General features: G+C 39.9%; 2 protein-coding genes across 2 annotated transcripts in view; both read left to right on the top strand.

Moving 5' to 3' along the window:
• LOC117994782 (aldo-keto reductase AKR2E4-like) overlaps nucleotides 1-24,281 on the top strand; it is a 231,412-nt gene that overhangs the window by 173,941 nt on the left and 33,190 nt on the right. The window lies entirely within an intron of this gene.
• On the top strand, nucleotides 12,404-24,175 carry LOC117994783 (uncharacterized). Its single transcript, XM_069508035.1, has 10 exons — nucleotides 12,404-12,581; nucleotides 14,815-14,931; nucleotides 15,319-15,486; nucleotides 15,785-15,988; nucleotides 16,667-16,791; nucleotides 20,246-20,396; nucleotides 21,189-21,305; nucleotides 22,076-22,243; nucleotides 22,772-22,975; nucleotides 23,963-24,175. The coding sequence occupies exons 1-10, from the start codon at nucleotides 12,405-12,407 to the stop codon at nucleotides 24,149-24,151; spliced, it is 1,620 nt and encodes a 539-aa protein (XP_069364136.1). The 5' UTR covers nucleotide 12,404; the 3' UTR covers nucleotides 24,152-24,175.

The following is a 24,281-nucleotide window of genomic DNA, read 5'->3' on the forward strand; positions in this document are numbered from 1 at the left end:
ACATTGAAGATATTTTGAAAATTTTTTTTCGAGGGCACTCTATAATCGATACTGAACCCAAAACTGTAATTTTTTTCATTTTTGTCTGTCTGTCTGTCTGTCTGTCTATCTGTCTGTCTGTCTGTCTGTCCGTCCGTCTGTCTGTCTGTATCACGGCCGCGCATCACGCTGAAACTACTGAATGGATTCCAATAAAAATTGGTACGATTTGAGGTCATAAATAAATAAATAAAATAAATAAAAAAGCCTTTATTGTCTAATACGTTAATTCCAATTATATCTCCTATTACAATAATTTATTTATTTTTACATCATTTTGATCATAAATTCATCGTATTCGAAACCATATCAATTCATAAAAATATATCAGTTCATTCATCGTCATAATAAAATTAGTTTCTAATGTCAAAATTTATGTTTATATGTTATATTTAAGTCCCTTATATATAGTAATATATTCAGTCACGCATTAGTCGCCTCAATGGCGTAGGCCTCCCCCAAATCTCTCCAAAGCTCCCTATCTCGAGCTTTCCTCATCCAGTCCGGTCCTACAATTTGGGCAAAAATATCCCGCCATCTCTTTCTTTGTCGTCCTCTTTTCCTTTTTCTGTTTCTCGGAACCCACTCAGTCACCTTTTTTGTCCATCTCATCTTATCCAACCTACAAATATGTCCAGCCCATTTCCATTTTAATTTTATAATAATTTTCCTTACATCTGTCAGTTTGGTCATCCTCCGAATCATTTTATTTCTTACTCTATCTTTAATCTTTAGTCCCAACATACTTCTCTCCATTTTCCTTTGACATATTGCTAGTTTCTCTTCCTCTTCCTTCCTTAGAGCCCACGTTTGACATCCATATGTCAAACATGGCAATATCGCGACCTCAAATAGTTTCTTTTTTATATGGACTTTTATTTCCCTGTTCTTCATAATCTCCTTATAGCTCCAAATTTTTTTCCAAGCGATGGCAATCCTTCTCTGTATCTCCTTCTCTGTACAGCTTTCAAAAGACACAGACTGCCCTAGGTAGACATAATCTTTTACGTATTCTATCTTTTCCCCCGCTACGTTGATGTCCACCCATTCTGCATTCGTAAGGATTTTTGTTTTGGAACTGTTTAATAGTAGGCCAGCTTCCTTGCTCTTCCTTGCCAGTTCCTCTACCATCACGTTGAGATCCGATGCATTTTCCGCGAATACGACGATGTCGTCTGCAAAACGTAGATGACTAAGGAACTCGCCATCAATCCTTAGGCCTTTTTCCTCCCAGTCCAGGTTTCTAAAAATGCTTTCTAGGACTGCAGTGAAAATTTTTGGTGATAATGGGTCCCCTTGTCTGGCTCCTCTTTTGATGGGAAATTCAGCTCCTTATCTTTCCAGTCTAATTCTTGCTCGGCATCTAGAATATACACTTTTGATTATACTTATGTATTTTTGAGAGACACCTTGTTCTAGTAATGACGACCATATTTTATTTCTATCGATAGAGTCGAAGGCTTTTTTGTAGTCGATAAAACACATGTACATCTTTATGTCATATTCGTTTGCCTTCTCTATTAATTGAGTCACTACCTGAATATGGTCTACCGTGGAGAATTTTTTCCTAAAGCCAGCTTGCTCGCATGGTTGCTGTTCATCAAGCGTATTAGTCATTCTATTCAAGAGCACTTTAGCAAAAACTTTGTAAATATTGGACATAAGACTAATCGGCCTATAGTTGCCCAACTCGCCTCTGTCACCCTTTTTAAACAAAAGTGTTATGATGGATTCTGACCACGGTCAGGCGTCAGTTCCGTGTTCAAGATGCGACTGAAAAGAGAAATAAGCGGCTCTCGTAAAGCGTTAAGAAACGATTTTAACACCTCATTCGAGATTTGGTCGTTTCCAGGAGTTTTGCCATTCTTTTGAGTTTTTATAGCATGCTCTACCTCGGACGCTGTTATAGGTAGAGTATCATGAGATCTTTCGGGCTCGTTGGCGACGGGGTGTAAAGTTGGGAGTACATTAGTCTGGTCCACTATTTGGCTGTCTTCATATAAATTTTTATAGAATTCTGTTGCTTCCTTAATAATTATATCTGGCCGTTTGAATAATATACTCCCCTTTTTATTCTTTAAATTTGTTGCCCATTCGATCTTATCACTTAGTTCTTTATATGCTTTCTTTATGGCTCCAGTTTTGGATATAAAGTTCTCAAATGTTTGCTGTCTTTGTTTCCTTTTTTCTTGGAAGATATTCCTGTTTATTTGTTTGCTTATTCGAGTTATCTTTTGCCTAATTTCTTTGGTTTTTCTTTCTTTAAAGAGTTATTTCCGTTCTCGTAGGAGATTTATGGTTTCCTGGTTGGCATACTTATTCCTTCCTTTTTTCTGCTTCGGTATCTCTCTTAATAAGCTTTCCATTTCACTCATTATATGATTATACTGTTCTTGTACATTGTCTGTAAGTTGTAGAGACTGCATGAGTCTATGTCTCCAGTATTTCTCACACTCTTCAGAAACCTTCGGCAAACTTGTTGTACACCTACCAGGTTTAATGAATTTCCTGCTTTTCTTTAATTGTATTTTTATCTTACATCTAATCATTCGATGGTCAGTGTTAAAATTTAAATTGTTTATAATGTCAAAGTTCTGTATTTGTTTTGTACAGTTTGTTAATATATAGTCTATCTCGTTGAAGTGCTTTCCATCTGGAGACCGCCAGGTCCATTTCTTATGTGTCTTCCGTTTGAATAAGCTATTGAGTATCCGAAGATTGTGCTCCAATGCGAACTCTACCAGTTTTTGGCCTCGAGGGCTTCTTTTACCGCCTGAGTACCTACCCAGTACTCCTTCCTCCCCCTTTTGTATTTTTCCAATCTGCGCGTTAAAATCCCCGAGTACGATAAGGTTGGGTGAGTTCACAGAATCTAGAGCGGCCTCTACTGACTCGTAAAAACTTTCGATTTCTTCCTTTTCACAGTACTCTGTGGGAGCGTAAACTTGAATGATGGACCATACCTCGTTTTCTGTTGCTTGAATCTCCAGTGTTGCAACCCTGTCAGAAAATTGTTTAAAACCTAATATAAATTTTTTTAGATTACTTTTTAATAGAAATCCAACCCCATTTCTCCCCTTAGATGCCGAGGTATGGTACAAAATGTATTCTGAATACTCTTCAATTATTTCACTCTCTCTCCTTACCTCACTCAAGCCTATTATGTCCCAATTGAGATTTTTAATTGCAAACTCCAATTCTGTGAGCCTGCTGTCTGATAGTAGAGTTCGTACATTGAGGGCTGCAATGTAGAGCAAGGAGTGTTTGCATGATAAATTAGTGTGATTTTTGATGGACTTATTTGGTGATATTCTATTATTCTTCCTTGGGGGGCATTGGTTATACTTCTCCACGGGAACCAACCGGATTGGAGAAGAAGTTGTGTTATGTTTGTTTATTTTGTTTATTCTATTTTCATTGGTTGGGGGGGCCTTTGTCTGTCATTCTTCATTTGAGTGCTGTACATATGCATGTGTGAGATTTTCGTATAAAGAAGAGAAGCTAAGACAGTGGGCTTTAATAGTGATTATAAATTAAATCCAATGATTACTAATGAAAGTTATCAATTATTTGTCAGGTAAGGCCAAATACTACGTAATTAAAAATCAAGCAAAGCATCTGCTGTATTATTTCAAAGTAAGAATCCTAATCATCTAAACAGGCTTCTATAGTAATTAGAAGCTAACAACCTAGTGTTTACTTTTATCTCAATGTATAAAATAAATAGCACAAGAGGGTAGGTGATAAATACAGAAGTAAAACCAACCAAGTCGAATAATAACTGAATTGTATTTGTTCAGCATTGATCTATTTATATTAAAATGAATCTACCACCCATTTCGCTAAGGTGTTTAGTCATGGAGAAGAAAGGGCAAAGAAACTCCATAACACACATCTTTTAAAACATTAGAACGTTGAGTAAAGTAGTAGGTACATATTTGGTACACAGTTACAACAGGTAACCTATAAAAGGCAAATGATTATATTACATTATAATACAATATAAGAATACTTAACTTCAGTAAGGTGTTTGCTCTGGGCTGTCGATACAAGACTGTCCCCTCTCTGTCGAGGTAGGGTACTTTTATAACACTGCCATCGCAAACCAGGCGGATGTCGACTATCACATGATCTTAATATTAATCATTATTTATTTTAGGTTTGTTGACAAAAGGTATGTTGACACACCCAATTTACAATAATAAAATCAGTGACATTGATGGTCTACGTATTAATAATTTACAATAATAATAAGCGACTTAAATTGTCAGTTTACACAACATTATTATTTCACATAATAGCTATTGCCAACTGTATGTTGACAATAGCTTAGTATAATGTCACTCTTAGTGCATTGACAGTATTTAATTTACAATGAATAATTAGTTACCAGTATTGACAATTCACATAATATTATTTATCGCATTGTCACATTCCTAAATATTAAATTAAACAACATACAAGAAAAGATACTATTCAAATCATACCCTTTCCGTACATTGACAGTATTTAATTTACAATTTTACAATGAATAATTAGTTACCAGTATTGACAATTCACATAATATTATTTATCGTATTGTCACATTCCTAAATATTAAATTAAACAACATACAAGAAAAGATACTAATTAAATCATACTCTTTCCGTACATTGATATTGAATCCGGAAACGGAATTACGATTCTGTTTTAAATATCACAACAAACATTTACTTCAGACTCCCAAGTTTATGATTAGATGAATTTTAGCATAATAATTATGTATCCAATTTTATCGTAATATAACACATGCATGGTATTTTGGTATGTCCTATGTTTCTTGGCTGTATTTTGAGGTGTGTGGTTATTCTTCCAGTTGCTGTGACTTTGTGCCATCGTTGAATCATTTTTATTTTGACTAGCTGTTCTATTTGAGGTTTGTATCGGTGAAGTTGACAATTGTCTCTTTTTTTGAGTGGTACTTTTTGGTTTCTCTTTAATTATGAGCCTGTCATAACTTAAATATGCCACATTTCCTTTCTCTAGTTCTGTCTTTAACTGTGTTTTCAACATCCTTCTTTTTTCCAAAATAGGTACTGGGAATTCTTGAGATACGTGAATACCAGTGCCGTCAAGTCGTTTTTTGTTTTTTAAAATGCTAATTTTAGATCCCAACGTTGTTAGAACTACAGAAACAGGTCTGGGCTTACTATTTCTTTTACCAAGTCTTTTGACAGCTTGTATCTCCAACTCCTGGACAGGAACTCCAATTTTTTGGCCAATAATATTGATCATGGTATTAAGTAAGTCGAAATAAGACTTTTCATTTTCAGTAACTCCAAAGAAGACCAAATTTCTCTCAACGCTGGCTTTTTCTAAATAATATAGCCTTTTCTCGTGATTGTCTGATCTTGAGCGGAGGTCCTGCAAGTCACGATTCAAGTCTTCAAATTTTTTATTCATATGTGAATTAACCTTATTCGAAATTTTGTCTTCCATTTGGGACAATTGCAATTCCATTGCAATAAGTTTTGAGTCAATGTCATTTTTCATCCCTTGAATTAAAACTTTAATTTCCTCCATGATAGAAATCGATAAACAAGACTTCTAATAAAATAAAATAAATAATCTAGCCAACACACCTACTGCCCTCTTCTGTAGTTTGCCGAAACTATTATTAGACCGTTGCTAGCAGTTCAGTCAGATAACACTAGATGGCATTTAACAAGTTAGTCCGCATCAGTTGTCATAGATGGCGTTAACTACATATTATTTTGATGATTTGCAATTTTGAATGAATAGGTAGTGTTTTTATTAAATACACAATTGCATCACTAAATATATAGTAACTTTCGCTCACTGTTCGTTTGTAGGACTAAACCCACAATTACTTTTGTTCTCCAATCGTCAGTTGTTTGCTAAAATTCTTCGCAAAGTTTGTCTGTTGTTCAACCGTTTTCTAGCACTGTATATTTTCGTTTTTTCGTCGTTTACAGTAATTTTCCGTCACTTTCCACACTTTCTTCGTAGAACTACAAATACTTTCGTTTTCCAGTCGTCAATTTTCAAATTCTTCACAATATTTGTATGTTGCTTAACCGTTATAAAGCACTGCAGACATATTTTTCGTTTTTACGTCATTCACAGTCATTTTCCATCACTATCCACAATTATCCTGGTGAATCGTCACTTGAAAAACATTTTTGACATGATTTATTGAACTTTTACAATTTAAAATTTATTTTAAAAACACAGCTGATGTAAACATTGGCACAGAGGCGCCCTTGAGGTCATACTATGAGGAAGAATATAGGATACTTTTTATCCCGAAATTCAGCATGGTTCCCGTAGGAGAGGGGATGAAAGTTAAAATGTATACCGAGTTGTAATTCATTAACGCGTTGTCCGATGTCATTCATTCTTTTTTGTTAGAAAGGGGCTATTTTAAAAATTGTTCCGTAAATATTTCAAGGTCATTGGTTTTTAACCGACTGTCAAAAAGGAGGTGGTTCTTTTTTCTACATCGATTTTTTCGAAGTTTCTGGACCGATTTGCACATTTTTTTTTAAATCAACAAAAAAAGTTTTCGTAGTGGTCACATAAAAAATTCTGGATTCAACTCCTTGATCCTGATGCTGCAGGGTTACTGCCCGCCTGAGTTATCAAGATTCAGGAAGTGTTCATAGTGAATTCATATTGTAGGTACCAAGCAACGACTTTATTCTCAGACTTCAAGTCTCAACTCCTCAACCCTGATGATGTAGGGTACAGCACTCCTAAACTATAATGTTTCAGGAACTGCGGATGATGCAAAATTATTTTAGGTACCAAGCATAGGCTACATCATTGAACTTCGGATCCTAACTCCTCAATCCTGATGCTGCAAAGTTCTGAAGTCCTAAATCGTGGGGATTTTAGAATTTCTGATAGTGAATTGATATTTAAAAAAAATAATTTGAATCGACTGTTAGGCGGTACGAAGTTCGCTGGGTCAGCTAGTACATAATATATTCGGTAATAAATTAAATTATTTTTCAATTTTTAGTGTTTGTGTATCGAAGTCGGTTTTTATTTTTCTTGTAAAAAAATTTTATTTCACAATTTTTAGTGGCCCCATGGAATTATGCTATGACTGGTTAAAAATCTACTTTTTAACCGACTTCAAAAAAAGGAGGAGGTTCTCAATTCGTCGGAATCTTTTTTTTTACTAAGCTATTACACTGATCGCGAGCAATTTACTCTTATCCGTTGAGGAGTTCCAGTATCTATCTTCGAAGATGTTCATCAGATCTTCACCAAATTTAAATGGGACCAACTTTGAAGTATACCCTTACAAACAAAAAAAGAATTTTCAAAATCGGTCCAGGCGTCTTCGTGTAATCGGGGAACATACATAAAAAAAAAAAAGATTCCGATGAATTGAGAACCTCCTCCTTTTTTTGAAGTCGGTTAAAAAGGGGTTACACCAAGAGCTAAGCCTTTTCTTGGTGTGCCAGCCAGGTGACCTGCCAGTGTGCCTGGGTGCTGCTGGTCCCTTTTGGATGCGTCCGAGGGGAAGAGCAGTATTCGGGCCGGTGCGCCCCGGTAACATGGCTAATAATCTCTCTTCGGCGATATTGTTGGCTCTGGCTAATAACCTGGCAGGGGAGAGGTTTCTCCGCGTGTCCCTCTGCCTAGCAGAGGGCACAGTGGACGAAACGGAGGATGCAGTTGTCGCCCGTTGGGTCCCCGGATGCGCCTCGGACGTGCGATGGGGAGACCTCGGTGGAGGGTCGCTGGGCTGGGTCGCAGTTGATTGCTTCGGTGTTCCCGTGACCCAGTCGCCAGGCGACACGCAGGAGCGCCGCTAAGTTAAAAAAAAAAGTGGGTGTTTAATGGGTATTCCGGTCGCCTCTCGGCCGATGAGTCCCACATACCGTCCCTCCAGATGGTTAGTTGGCTGGCTTCCAGAAGGGGGGGATACGTAAACACATTTCCCAGCGTTAAAAAAAGCCTTTTCTTGGGTTACCCCAATCAATGGGTAACCCTTTCTGTGAAATTAACCCATAATAGGAGTTATATACGCACCCTGCTGTGTACATTCTGGATAACTCACAATCATGTCATGCCTTGCGGCTCTACTGCGGTGCGGTGCGGTGCGGTGCGGTGCGCGGCGATGTGTGAATAGGTATAATTTCTGTTACGTATCTATTGTAGCTACCTGTGAGTTATGAAGATACAATATATCAAAAATACTATTACTGCTACGTTGATAAATTACTTATTCTAAAAAAAATTGCTGACGCTATATTTTTATTCCGGCTGACGTCACGCCGATGTTAATGAGACATGGTTCCAGCGCTATAGCAGTTTGCGGGACTTAATAATAATCAAAAGTTAGCATAATTAAAGTTGTAATAGGTAGGTATGTAAAGTAATTAATTTCAGTCGCTGATCATAATTTTTATTTAAATTAAATATGAAGTAGGTATGACATTTTCATGGTCCCATGATTCTGTCTACATTTTATACGTATTTTTGCAATGACATTGTATTTTTGTGAACAAGACATTTTCTTTGACAAGGTTGGCCCAATCAGGTATCTTACACTTTTTGAAAAGTGTCTTAATTTGATCCTAAGACCTAAGGTGCAAAAAAATGCATTCAAAATCTTTTATTTCAATTTTTCCCGCGAAAACGCTAGCCGCCATTTTTTTTATTTTTTTACGCTGTTATAAATGCGTAAAAATAAATAAAAATATGTTTTAGAACGTACAGGTAAAAAGCCCTTTCGTATGATACCCCACTTGATATAGTTATCTTACTTTGAAGGTTACTATGAACACATTTTAATTTTTTTATGATGTTACCAGAAATTCACGGTTTTTAGATTTCCACCTCCTTATGTGTGCTATAAGACCTACCTATCTGCCAAATTTCATGATTCTAGGTCAACGCGAAGTACCCTATAGGTTACTTGACAGACAGACAGACAACAAATTGATCCTATAAGAGTTCCTTTTTCCTTTTGAGGTACGGAACCCTAAAAAGGAGTCTACCTAATGTTTTTAGGTTCCGTGACGTATGTAATAAATGTATATAGTATACTACCTTATGCTCGCGACTTCGTCCGCGTAGACTACACATATTTTTAACCCCTATTTCCCCCTCACCTTTCTTTCACCTTTCTTAGTGGATGTCTACGTCATAATAGCTATCTGCATGCCAAATTTCAAATCAGTAGTTTGAGCCGTGCGTTGATAGATCAGTCAGTCAGTCAGTCAGTAACCTTTTCCTTTTATATATTTTTAAAGATAAGATGAGTTTCTTTATTCCACAATTTAGTTTAAAAACCGATAGACATTCCAATGTGCTGGAATGGCGACCTCGCACCGGAAGACAGTGTTGGAAGACCCCCCAATAGGTGGACGGACGACATCAGGCAACTCTATGGGAGTCGCTGGGTGCCGGCGGCGCAAGACCGTGGCGTGTGGAAGTCCCTACAAGAGACCTATGTCCAGCAGTGGACGTCTATCGGTTGATGATGAAGATGAGTTTTTTGGCACCAATCTGGCACCCCTATTATTTGGATAAGTTAAAAGTACCTTATATTAAAAATTAAAATTAAATTATAATTACATCGTGATATTAATATGAGCTAATAATAAAATAATAATCATTATTATCAAGTCAAGACATACCCGTAAACCTTATCTTCCAACGATTATAATGTCTCTTTCACACTATTCCAGTTACTTGATCAAGTGGGCCGGAGCACCACAGTACCAACTCTTTCCATTTGATCGGATCCAAAGGCGGACTGTTCGACTTGTGGACGATCCCAAACTAACCGGCTCGTTGGAAAGCTTGGAACACCGCAGAGACGTATCTAAGCTCTCTTTGCGTGTTATATCGCCTCTATAATGGAGAGTGCTCTGGAGAGTTGTTTGATCTCATTTCACCCTTCTTTTTCTACAACCGCACCGCACGCCACCGTAAACAATTCCAACCTCACCACCTGGGTGTATGGAGCACTTCAACCACCCGTTGTGCCAGATCCTTTCTTCCACGCACATGCAAACTGTGGAATCAACTCCCTTCGGCGGTATTCCCATTAGATTACAACATGGGGTTATTCAAGTGGCGGACCAACAAATTCCTGAAAGGCCGGCAACGCATTGGTGGTTCCTCTGGTGCTGCAAATGTTCATGGGCGGCGGTAATCACTTAACATCAGGCGACCCGCCTGCTCTTTTGCTCGCAATTTTTATTTAAAAAAGTCGTCGTCTACACTATTACATGCAGTCATTAATAAATATCTAGATGTCGCTCGCAACTTTACGTGGATTTAAATTTATTAAAAACTAGCTGATGCCCGCGACTTCGTCCGCGTGGATTTAGGTACTTGAAAATCCCGTGGGAAGTTGGGAACTCTTTGGTTTCTCTCTCTTTTAAACCAAAAAGTTTGAAAACACTGCTCTAGACCAACGAAGCAGCTATTATGGACATTGAGGACTGTATTGCGACTTGGACAGTGTAAGACGGCCTTAACGTACCTATTTAACATCAAGTAAGTTTACATACACTAGTCAGTAGTCAGTACGGCAGTTGGTTCGCAACTAGAATGGCGTCCAAACTAATATCAACTTTATTCGTGTTTTTCATATACACTACGGTAATATTGATTTGAAATTATATTCTCTCTAATTGTTAGTGTTCCGTAGCCAAATTGCAAAAAACTGAACTCTTATAGATTCGTCATGTCTGTCCGTCCGTAGGTATGTCACAGCCACTTTTTCCGAAACTATAACAGCTATACTGTTGAAACTTGGTAAGTAGATGTACCTATTCTGTGAACCACATTAAGATTTTTACACAAAAATAGAAAAAACAATAAATGTTAGGGGTTCCCGATACTTAGAACTGAAACTAATTTTTTTTATTATTAAACCCATACACTGTGTGGTATCTATGGATAGGTCTTCAAAAATGATAATATTGAGGTTTCTAATATCATATTTTTCTAAAAAAATATATGATGTAGATTGTAGGTACATTATCATGCAAACTTACACTGAATTGGTTTGAACGAGATCAGTAAGTAGTTTTTGATTTTTCGTGCAAAATGTCGATAAAATACGATTGTAATACGGAACCCTCAGTGCGCGAGTCTGATTCGCACTTGGCCGATTTGTTTTTCGTGTACGACGATAGTGCAACGGGTGGGATTTGACGGACCTTTTGGTTTTCAGTCCGCTCCTTTAACCGTTGAGCTATAGAGGCTATTATTTTTAACCGATTTCCAAAAAGAAAATCAAAGAGTTCCCACGGGATTTTTAAAAACCTAAATTCACGCGAACGAAGTTGCGGGCATGAGCTAGTATATAATAATATGTTCGGCACGTAGGTCTACTAAATTGAATTATTTTTGTAGTGTTTATGGTAATTGAAGTCGGTTGTTGTTTGTTTCCAGAACGCAGCAGAGCAGGTCCCGAAGCTAAAACTGCACGACGGCAATGAAATACCCGCCATCGCTCTCGGCACGTGGCTCGGGAACACTGTAGTAAGTGATTTATTTTGTTTTATTACATCAGTGCTTAGCCGTTTCACTCAGCAAAAATAAAAATCCTCTTAATTCGCTATCCCGTGGGAATTTCGAAAAATCCAGCCTTGCTTCATCTCTACATTATAAAAGAGAATCTGTGTGCAAAATTTCAGCTGCCTACAAAAAAAGGAGGAGGTTCTCAATTCGACTGTAGGTATGTTTTTTTTTTGTTTTTTTTTGTATGTTTGTTACGCGATTACTCCGCCAATTGTGAACCGATTTTGATGATCCTTTTTTTGTTTTGTAGGACATACTTCAGAGGTGGTCCCATTTTAACTTGGTAAAGATCTGATGAATATCTTCGGAGATGGAGAACGGAACTCCTCAGTGGATAAGAGTAAATTGCTCGCGATCGTTGTAATAGCTTTGAAAACAGTAGGTTTCTAACCAGGCATAGCATATTTAGTACAAGGGGGGCCACTAAAAATTAAATAAAATCAAAAAAAATTAACACTGACTTCAATAATCACAAACACTAAAATTATTATTACCTACATATTTATTTAGTATTTAGTTATTGTAGTTCTATAATAATACTAGTAGGGCACGTGGGTGCTTGGCACCGACTCCAAAAAATATTACTATAGAACTACAATAACTCTTGTATACCTACATAATATTATATTGGGTAATAAATTAAATAATTTTTTACTTTTTAGTGTTTGTGGTTATTGAAGTCGGTTTTTTTTTTTGTATGTAAGTACCCCTACTATCTATTAATTCTGAATGATCAGGACCCAGCGATTTATATTATTAGGATAGATGTCATAGTGATTTTAATCAGTCCATACTTTTTCATGGCGATGAAGCCTCCACCGGGTGAAGCGAGCTGGAACGGCGTGGAACTGGCCGTGAAGTGGGCGCTGGAGGCCGGGTATAGGCACATAGACACTGCCTCGATCTACCAGACTGAGGGACAAGTGGGGGACGGCATACGGGCTTCGGGAGTGCCGAGGGAAGACATTTTTGTTACTACCAAGGTGAGAATATCCCTTTTTAACTGACTTCTTTATCTACATCATCATCATGAAGTTAGCCCGCCAGCACCACCAGGTGAGATCACTATTTACACCATAATCCCTTCTCATACTAAAAGAGGAGATCCATTCTTAATAGTTCGCTGGCTTTGGGTTAATCAGTACCCGTCAGTACCCATATTATGAACTAGCTTATGCTCGCGACTTCGTCCGCGTGGACTACAAAATTTCAAACCCCTATTTAACCCCCTTAGGAGTTGAATTTTGAAAAATCCTTTCTTAGCGGATGCCTACGTCATAATAGCTATCTGCATGCCAAATTTCAGCCCGATCCGTCCAGTAGTTTGAGCTGTGCGTTGATAGATCAGTCAGTCAGTCAGTCAGTCACCTTCTCCTTTTATATAAAAAAGGAATAGTAGTATGGTCTTTGTATATTGTCTTATGTAAGAGAACTTTTTTTTTTTTTTTTTTTTCTTTTTAATACAATAAAACTTAAAGCTAGCCTTATCTAATTACTATATAAATCATGATCGCGTGGAATGGTGCCAAGAATACTGGCTGCATTTCCGCGCTGGACAGCCAGGCTGATCCGCTGCGCAAAAAATGAGCCAGCCCTTCTGTCACCAGTTGAGGCTATTAATCGCGGTGAAATGTCTCGTAAAAAATTTTTAGCACTAAGACTCCATGGCCCCAGGGTCTCCACGGCAAACGGCACAAAAATGTAACTATCTATAAGAGAGGCATACTTGCGCCGCTTGCCGTTTTCAGCTGTTTCTGCTGCGGCTCCCGGTCTTGATGCTGTCTTCCTGATATGACACGGGGCCAATGTGTCAACGCAAGTTGCGTCCCACATTAGCGCCCGTCCCCGTTCCCAGGGAACCAGCGTCAATCCATCAGGTCTCTTGCCATCATCCCGACTAATCCCTGCCGGCTCAATGAGCGCAGGAATATTTATGGTGGCAAGAGCTCTTTTAATTGTATCGTTAAGAGAGCCATGCCTAAACAGCCTACCGGAGCTCCTTTGGCAAGAGAGTCCGTGGATTCCAAATTTATCAACCTCTTTTCCACACGGACATCTGTGCTGATGGCACAGTGGTGTTCCCAATCTGAGACCTAGAGCCACACGAAAACTTTCGTTATCTAAAAGTGTGCCGAGATTTTTTGATGGCAAGGCATGCAGCCAATACCCAGATTCCTTTTCGGATAATGCTAGAAGCCTGGCACGATCTCTGTCACTTGTAAGATTTTGAACCAAATTCGTATGTGTCAGTTGAACCAATGGCAAATCCCAAAGTTTTTGTGTAGTACGTTCCTTCGGGATGTCGACATTGGGACATCTGACCTTCCAACTCTCTAGGGCCTCTGTGGCATAGGTCAATGATGAATTGGATTTGAGAATTTGAGAGCTAAGCTCTTTTATACTATGCACAGAGGACAGAAAAGCCGGAAGAGCTACACTGGAAATTTTCCTCACGCCGATGCCACCGTACTTGACCGGTAAAGTTGCTTGGTTCCAGGAGTGCTCATCAAAAGTTAAATTTAAAATTTGTTCTAGTGTACTTTTAAGGGTGGCATCCATGTTATCGAGTAGTCCATGAAATTTCCAAATTGGGCTCGCGCGGAGAATGTAAATTAATTTAGGTACAAAAAGGCAATATTTTAGGATCGAAAATGCAATGTGAGAATTTAGAGTGCCCAATTTGTCGGTATTAGCCGAAAATATTCTGACTTTTTGATCCAAGAGTGGTTGTATGGATTCATTATAAAGAGGAGCACCGAGAAGGCAAAGTGAACGTTTATCAAGTATTTTAATATTAGGTGAAATTTCATTGAATAATTCAGAGGCCAATAGAATTCTTTCTTGCGACAGTTTTTCTGTAAAAAACAATTCGCATTTCGAAAAATTAAGTTCTAAACCAATTTTCCCAAACTGTTGCTTAATATGATTAAGATCTTTTAGAACGTCATCCACGTTGCCATCTTTATATATATATATATATAAAGATGTGAAAGTGTGTTTGTTTGTTGGTTTTTTGGTTTGTCCTTCAATCACGTTCCAACGGAGCAACGGATCGATGTGATTTTTTGCATGGGTATAGTTAAAGAGCTGGAGAGTGACATAGACTTTTATCCCGGGAAACCAAATAGTTCCCACAAATTTTAAAAACCTAAGTCCACGCATGCGAAGTCGCGGGCATCAGCTAGTAATGAATAAATAATACCTACGTCTCCACAGCTCTGGAACGACAAGCATGCCCGTGAGAGCGTGGTACCGGCTCTGAGAGACTCCCTGAAGCATCTTCAGCTGGACTACGTAGACCTCTACCTGATTCACTGGCCTTGTGGACAGTTCGTGAGTATGAGCGAAGCGAGCGCATAATTTTCCTTAATTCATACTGAATCCGCTCTACCATACCTTCAGATGGACTACGTAGACACTACCTAATAGATACACTATTGTAATATATTCTGTGCTGATACACTGGCCTTGTGAACAGTTCTGTCATAAGGGCACGTAGAGGTCAAACCTGGCCCGTCAGGGGAGGGGGGAGGGGGCGTAGAGAAGCTCCAAGCATAGCTTTTCTCCATCGATGCATCGCCTGCTGCGTGACTGAGTTTTCTTATGAAGCCCATATTATAGTTTGTGATCAATCATGTCTCGGATCCATATTTTACTTATCCACAATGTACCTACAAAAAAATTCATTGATAAATTAAGCTATCCTACACCTACTTGCAGGCCAATCAATCTTTCGACACAACAGATTACCTGGACACGTGGCGCGGCATGATGGAGGCCAAGCAGCTCGGGCTGGCCAAGTCCATCGGTCTCTCCAATTACAACCAGCAGCAGATCCTACGAATCCTCGACAGCGGCCTGGAGAAGCCAGCTGCCTTGCAAGTTGAGGTACACTTTGTGGGTTGACTATCCCCAAAAGCCGGGCAACTGCGATCTGGACTCGCACACGAAGGGATTCCGTGCCATCGTCCAATAACACTTTTTGGGATAAAACCACAAATTCGCAGTTCTCGTGTGCCTGCTACCTGCCAAATATCTTGATTCTAGGTCAACGGAAAGAATTCTATAAATTTCGATTCTTTTGACGGGTCTAGACAGACGCGACAGACGCACAACAAAGAGGTTTTATAAGGGTTCCTTTTTCTCTCAGGAGATACAGAGCGCTAAAAAAACTTCATATTTCCAGTTGAACCTGAATCTGCAACAACCTGAGCTGCTGGCGTACTGCAAATCCCAGGGCATCGTGGTGACGGGGTATACGCCCTTCGGCTCGCTGTTCCCCTTCAAAGCCGCTGCGGACGCTCCCCCGCCCCGCGTCACCGACCCCCAGCTCGTGGCGATCGCCGCCAAGTACAACAAGACCGTACCACAAATAGCGCTGAGATATCTGGTGAGTACTTTTGACATTATCCCCTTCATCCCCCCTTTCATAATCACCTCCCCCGTTTCATACTCATACCTTCCCCCATTCATAATAATCCCCTTCATACTTATACCCACTCCTTCATAATCACTCCCTCCCCTTACGAATCCCCCTTTCATTCTCATAATTTATCTGCGTCGTACTCTGTAACACCACCCGCAGCAGCACTACCTCCCGCCCTTGATTTATCCTCCTCCCCTCTCCCTTTCATTATCATAATTTAAAGAAAGGGGATACTTTCTCTAAATTATCCCCCTCCCCTCAACTCTCCCATTTATATTCCCAGAAGTTACTGACAACACCCAAGTCTAGCATACTGCAAGTCTCAGGGCATTGCGGTGACAGGGTATGTCACGTTGCTATGGCTCGCCAAACCTAAGAATCAAAACCTCGGATAAGGGAACCCATCGCATTTTTATCCCAAGAAATTTCCTAAACATTCTCTGATTAATGGAAAGGAGGAGGAATAATAATACTTAATAGTAAATCTTTTTTATTCAAGTAAACTTTCACAAGTGCTTTCGAATAGTCGGATGCATCTACCACTGCATCTGCAATAATGAAGGAGAGTGAGAGAAAACGAACCCAATCTGTGAAGTCTTTTTAAGTGACACCAACTTTAATTGGGATAATTTCTACTTTCAGGTGGAGTTAGGTGTCATCCCGCTGCCAAAATCCCTCAGCAAGAAGCGCATAGAGCAGAACATGGACATCTTCGACTTCCAGCTGGCAGCTGAAGACAAGGAGCTGCTGAGGAGTTTTGACAAGGGGTACAGGACTCTCCCGGAGCTCAAGTGGCAGGACCACCCTTACTACCCCTTCGAGAAGAAGTGACAACTAGGATAACTATAGTCGGCGACAGGTCGAGGTGGCAATCGGGGAGGGAACGCCCCGCACACCCGCACAGCACCCACACTAACCTGGTAGTGCGGGTGACGTGCGGGTGTACGTGGCGTCTCCCCGTCTTGTACTCCGATTGCCATCTTAACTTGTCGCGTACTTATTTATACGTTAGATGTAAAATATATACTTTTAAATTAACTTAACAATTGTTAGTACCTAGTTATAATTAGGTAATGATAGTATTATCACAACCCACAGGTATTATATTATTGTTATTTGTTGGTATTGTGTAGGTTAAGATGATACCGTGGCGCCACCCGGTCCAGGCCGCCAGGGTCCTGGCCACAGAACACAATTGGTCCTGGCCACAGAACACAATTGGTCCTGGCCACAGAACACAATTGGTCCTGGCCACAGAACACAATTGGTCCTGGCTGAAAATCAGCGCGGTATGCTCTTGTGTATGAAGGCATTCAAAATGTGTCCGATAAAAATAATTAGTTTACTAAATCACATATAGATGGCGCTGTCCGTCATGAACTTGCAGTGTTCTACATAAAAGGGAGGTACCTATATATCTTGTACGATGGTACGGAACCCTTCGTAGCCTTCGTATTATTTAACGGATTTTTTTAAACATAATGTTTCGCTAGCAATCCTGCATGTTTTATTGCAAGTGCATTGAGATAATTCCTATTTAACTCTAGTTAATTAAAAATAATACTTATATAATTATTTGATAATACTATTAATGAAGTATTAATAATCATTATTATTAAGTCAGGACATAGATCCGTAAACCTGTTATCTTCTGGTCAAACATTTATAATGTCTCGTTCACACTATTCCAGTTACTTGATCAAGTGAGCCCAAAGTTGAAACTGCGGGGTGATTCGCTAACTAAACGAAAATCATCAAGCTCATTAATTGACATTGGTTGGTTCTACATTGCTGCTTTATTGAGCGATAAAAAGTAATATTTTCGTATCTTCAATGTACTTATCTAAATTTATAAAAGGAAAAGGTGACTGACTGACTGACTAATCTATCAACGCACAGGCTCAAACCACTGGACGGATCGGACTGAAATTTGACATGCAGATAGCTATTGTGACGTAGGCAAAGGATTTTTGAAAATTCAATCCCCAAGGGGGTAAAATAGGGGTTGGAAATTTGTGTAGTCCACGCGGACGAAGTCGCGGGTATAAGCTAGTTAAAAATAAAAGTCAAATGATTGTCATGCAGTGATGATCACTGACTTAGTGAAATGTACGACGTTGCCAATATTCAGACAACAAAGTGATCCTGTAAGGGTTTCTTTTTTCCTTTTGAGGTATGGAACCCTAAAAATGCTACTGGGACAATGTAAAACGGCCTTATCGTACCCATTATAAACATCAAACAAGTTTACATACGCTGCAGCTGGTCAGTCAGTACGTAAGTTACTCCGCAACCAGAATGGCGTCGAAGCTAATATTTATGTTATTCGTGTGTTTCATATACAACACGGTAAGTCATTGAATTAAAACTTAAATTATATTCTCTGTAATTAATTTTTAGTACTTACTTAGGTAATTTGTAATAAACTCCAGTGTAATTGCTTGAAGGTGATTTTATTTGAATGTTATTGAAATATTATGGTAAAATTCTAATGCCGGTCACGTAGGTAGGACCTGGCTAGGCTAGGTAGACTAGTAGAGAGAGGTGGGTACGATTTTGTAGCAAATATCAAGGTCTGTATACCTACTAAGTTATAGTAGGCATATATTGTATTTACATGTAGAAAAAGCTTATCACTAAAAAATTTATATTTACAAGAAATATACGCCGTCTAAATGGTCATTTATGGGCACCGGCACCAAAAAATACTATTATGAAACTATATTAACTCTTGTATACATAATATATTCGGTAATAAATTAAATTATTTTTCAATTTTTAGTGTTTGTGTATCGAAGTCGGTTTTTATTTTTTTTGTAAAACAAATTTAATTTCCGAGATAAGTATTTGACACTTATCAAGTTGTTGAAATGTTAGGACTTTTGAAGTTATGACACAGTTCAAGGACTTTAGATAACTAGTAGCTGATGCCCGTGGCTTTGTACGCGTGGATTTAGGTTTTCAAAAATCCCGAGGGAACTCTTGGATTGTCTGGGATAAACAGTGATATTGCAAAAATCACATCAACACTTTCGCATTCATAATAAGGGCACTTAGGTACCTATGTACCTATAATATACCTATATATAATAACACTTCCACTTTTCCGAGATTGTATACCTACCTAATAAGATATACTTATCAAGTTGTTCAAATGTTATGACTTTTGAAGTTAGGGCACAGTTCAAGGACTTTAGATAACTATTGCCACACCGATTATGTTGAACGCATGTTGAATGAATGAAAGTTACACCTGACCGCCTGATCTTTATTCTTTTTAAGGTCCCGTACCTCAAAAGGAAAAAGGAACTCTTATAGGATAGGGTACTTCCCTTTGACCTAGAATCATGAGATTTTTAAGCACAAGTAAAGGAATAAATCCGAAAACCGTAAATTTGTGGTTACATCACACAAAAAATACTATGTATTTTCAATTTTTAAAGTAAGATAACTATACCGAGTGGGGTATCATATGAAAGGGCTTTACCTGTAGGTACATTCTGAAACAGGTTTTAATTTATTTTTATGTATAATAGTTTTTGATTTATTGTGCAAAATGTCGAAAAAATACCCGAGTACGGAACCCTCGGTGCGCGAGTCTGACTCGCACTTGGCCGGTTTTTAGTGTTTTTGTTGTTTGGTTCCAGAACGCAGCAGTGCAGGTCCCGAAGCTGACGCTGCACGACGGCAACGCAATACCCGCCATCGCTCTTGGCACGTGGCTCGGAAACAACACTGTGGTAACTGATTTATTTTGTTTTATTAGGTACATAGTAGTAGGGGGACATCAAACGTACTAGACGGCTTGGTCGAACCTTTGGATAGCAGATGGCGCTCCTAACTCGTACGAAGAAAATAGATCCGCAATCATACATTTATCAATTGGATACGAACCCAAGCCTTGACTATACTCACGTCGCTCTCACTAGATGGCAGCATGGGTAACATCCGCGAAAATGAAAGGAGAACACGCAAACCTGAATCGCACTACCGGAGTTTCCTGCAATCTGCACTATTATATGGAAGATTCAAGACACAACCGTCGGACCTCCCCCCCGATAAAAGACGCCTCAAGCACGTCCTTAACGATCCCGACGATCAAATCATGACCGACAATGCTCTTTATCTCGTAGGGCTACTCAACTCAATCATAATTTGACTTTTAATTTTTTAATTTGACGTTTTTCATGGCGTAATCAAGCCTTTACTGGGTGGAGCGAGCTGGAACGGCGTAGAACTGGCCGTGAAGTGGGCGCTGGAGGCCGGGTATAGGCACATAGACACTGCCTGGATCTACCAGACTGAGGGACAAGTGGGGGACGGCATACGGGCTTCGGGAGTGCCTAGGGAAGACATTTTTGTTACTACTAAGGTGAGATATTACCTACTTTTTAGGATTACGGAACCTCAAAAGGAAAAAAGGGACCCTTATACGATCACTTTGTTGTCTGTCTGTCTGTCTGTCAAGAAAACCATGACATTGGAAAGGTAGGTAGGTCTTATAGCACAACTAAAGGAATAAATCCGAAAACCATGAATTTGTGATTACATTACAAAAAAATATGAAAATGAACTAATAAATAGTATTTTCAATTTTCAAAATATGGAAGGAGTTTTCAGATATTTTTGCTTATATGACCGCAATTTCATTAGCATGGAGAACACCAAACCCTTGTAATATCCCACTAGGTATTGAATTTTCAAAAATCGTTTCTTAGAGGATGTTTACGTCATAATATCTATCCATGTTAAATAGCGAGGTGATTGAAAGACAACCCAACAAACCAACAAACAAACACACTTTCGCATTTATAATCCATACTCCATACTAATATTATAAATGCGAAAGTGTGTCTGTCTGTCTGTCTGTCTGCTAGCTTTTCACGGCTCAGCCGTTCAACCGATTTTGACGAAATTTTGTACAGAGATAGCTTGCATCCCGGGGAAGGACATAGGCTACTTTTATCCCGGAAAATTGAAGAGTTCCCACAGGATTTTTAAAAACCTAAATCCACGCGGACGAAGTCGCGGGCATCATCTAGTCGAGTATAATAATAAATCTTTATTTAAAGCAAGGGCTCAACTATAATAAATGGGTAGTGAATGATGTAATTTTGGATGGGTCTTCTTTGCCTGAATTACACGATTATCATTATTATTCCAGCTTTGGAACGACAAGCATGCCCGTGAGAGCGTGGTACCGGCTCTGAGAGACTCCCTGAAGCATCTTCAGCTGGACTACGTAGACCTCTACCTGATTCACTGGCCTTGTGGACAGTTCGTGAGTATGAGCGAAGCGAGCGCATAATTTTCCTTAAATCATCCTGTTCAGCTCTGGCTTCGGACAGACTCACTGAAGAACATCTGGACTACGTAGACCTCTACCGAATTCACTGACCTTGTGGACAGAAGCGAGCGCATAATTTTCCTTAAATCATCCTGTTCAACTCTGCGAGACTCTCTGAAGAATCTTCAGTTGGACTACACAAATTTCAAACCCCTACAATATCCCACCTGATACACATTCAGAGAGCTGCATTGTAATATGGGCCTTTGAAAGTAGTTTGTAACTGCAAAGTGTCGCTACTAGATGGCATTAACAGTCGCTTCAGTACTGACTTACTGAGTGAACATACCTACATTATCACAAATTTCGCCACTGGCAGCAAGCGAACCGTGGAACAGTCAGAGCGTCGGGCGCGATCTCAGGAGACGCAGGTTCGAATCCTGCCGGTGCCGCAATTTATGGTATTTATTTATTTTTTAATTTATTTAATTTAATTTTTGTTATTTTTTTATTTTATTATATAAATTAGTCGGAAAGTCCCTGAGGGCAGACCGCGTTTAAGCAAGCGTAGTGTGGGACGCCCTCCAGCACGATGGACCGACGATATAAAGAGGCTGGCGGGAAGTGGCTGGATGAGGAACGCTGAGGACCGGGTGTAGTGGCGCTCTTTAGGGAAGGCCTGTGTCCAACAGTGGACGACCACAGGCTGATGATAATGATGATGATTTAAAAATTATATTCAAAATACCTATTCCATTTTGCAGGCCAATCAATCTTACGACATAACAGACTACCTGGACACGTGGCGCGGCATGATGGAGGCCAAGCAGCTCGGGCTGGCCAAGTCCATCGGTCTCTCCAACTTCAACCAGCAGCAGATCCAACGAATCCTCGACAGCGGCCTGGAGAAGCCAGCTGCCTTGCAAGTTGAGGTATTGACATGTACAACACAGGCAACTTGTGACAAAAGGTCGAGTCGTGTCTGTCAAGAAAACCTATAGGGCACCTACTTCCCGTCACCTAGAATCATGAAATTTGGCAGGTAGGTCTTATAGCACAAGTAACGGAAACCTGAAAACCTCAATAGCTCAAGGAGTGGATTGAAAACCGAAAGGTCGACGGTTCAAACCCCGCGCGTTGCACTATTGTCGTACCTACTCCTAGCACAAGCCTGACGCTTAGTTGGAGAGGAAAAGGGAATATTAATCATTTAACATGGCTAATATTCTTTAAAAAAAAAGCTAAACCTGAAAACCGTGAATTTGAGGTTACATCACAAAAAAAATTAAAATGTGTTCATGAACAAATAATAGTATTTGAAGTAAGATAACTAAAGTAGGTCAACGCGAAATACCCTGTAGTGGGTTTTGATTCCTTTCACCGGTCTTGACAGACACGACGGATAGACAGACAACGAACTACTTACGACAGAAGTGATCGAAAAACCTTTACATTTCCAGTTGAACCTGAATCTGCAACAACCTGAGCTGCTGGCGTACTGCAAGTCCCAGGGCATCGTGGTAATGGGGTATACGCCCTTCGGCTCGCTGTTCCCCTTCAAAGCCGCTGCGGACGCTCCCCCGCCCCGCGTCACCGACCCCCAGCTCGTGGCGATCGCCGCCAAGTACAACAAGACCGTGCCACAAATAACGTTGAGATATCTGGTGAGTACCTTTGACATTATCCCCTTCATCCCCCCTTTCATAATCACCTCCCCCGTTTCGTACTCATACCTGAGTATCTTTCTCCCTGTGTCATCTCCCGATACCACTATCAATCCCCTTCATAATCCCTCTCTCATACTACATCCCCTCCCCTTCATAATGATCCCCCTTCACACTTACACCCACCCCCATCATAATTAAACCACCTGCCCTTTCTACAATCTCCCTTTCATTCATATCTATCAGCATATGCTGGACCATACAGCGTACCTGGTGAGTGCATTCCCTCCTTTCTCGCCCAAATCTCCTCTCTTCATACTCACACCCCATCCCCTTCACCCCCAAAGCCCCCTGCAATTCATAATCATACGCCTGGGCCCGAGGAAACACTCCCTTCTCTTCATCACTTCCCTCTCATCCTTATACCCCCCCCCCCCCCAAATCATCCCCTTTCTCTTTCATTCGCATAATTTATCTGCAGCGTATTCTACTGCCCGCAGCAAGGGTGATTCTCTAACTCAGTGTCTAACACTGAACGATAGCCACAGAGCTCATTTTTTAATCCTTTGAAGGTTTTCTACGAAAAAATATTTTACTACCACCCAGTGAAGCAGCAATGTAGAACCACCCAACCTCGGTGGCTATCATTCTGTGTTAGACACTGAGTTAGCGAATCACTGAGCTGGAGCTCTTTTGCCTTCAATTCTATCTTCCAACACTAATCTTGGGAATAAGAATTGGGCTCCTCTCGGTAAATGTCCAAAGCCACATTACCTGACCACCCTCGCTCAAAGTCGGAGGTCTTTTAAGTGACACAAGCTATAATTGTATAGTCCACGACAGGTTGAGATGGCAATCGAGGTATGAGGCGGGGGGACACCCACACCCATAGTCACCCGCACTGGGTTAGTGCGGGTGACTAGTTTCCTCCCCGATTGGGACTACTATCTTGACCTGTCGCGTACTATACCTATCTTCTTCTTCCAGGTGGAGTTAGGCGTGATCCCGCTACCAAAATCCCTCACCAAGAACCGCATAGAGCAGAACGTGGACATCTTCGACTTCCAGCTGTCAGCTGAAGACAAGGAGCTGCTGAGGAGTTTCGACAAGGGGTACAGGACCATCCCACAGTACAAGTGGCTCGACCACCCTTACTACCCCTTCGAGAAGAAGTGATCGACCTCCTGTAGTTGGTACCTATGCTAATAAAGAGGAATTGTCCTGATTTTTTGTCTTTTATTAAATTAGACCTAAGAGTCCTAAGACCTACCTCTTACTTCTTCGGACTTTAGTGTTTAAGCAATTG

The sequence above is a fragment of the Maniola hyperantus genome, chromosome 27 (assembly GCF_902806685.2).
Source record: "Maniola hyperantus chromosome 27, iAphHyp1.2, whole genome shotgun sequence".
Taxonomy (NCBI): Eukaryota; Metazoa; Arthropoda; class Insecta; order Lepidoptera; family Nymphalidae; genus Maniola; species Maniola hyperantus.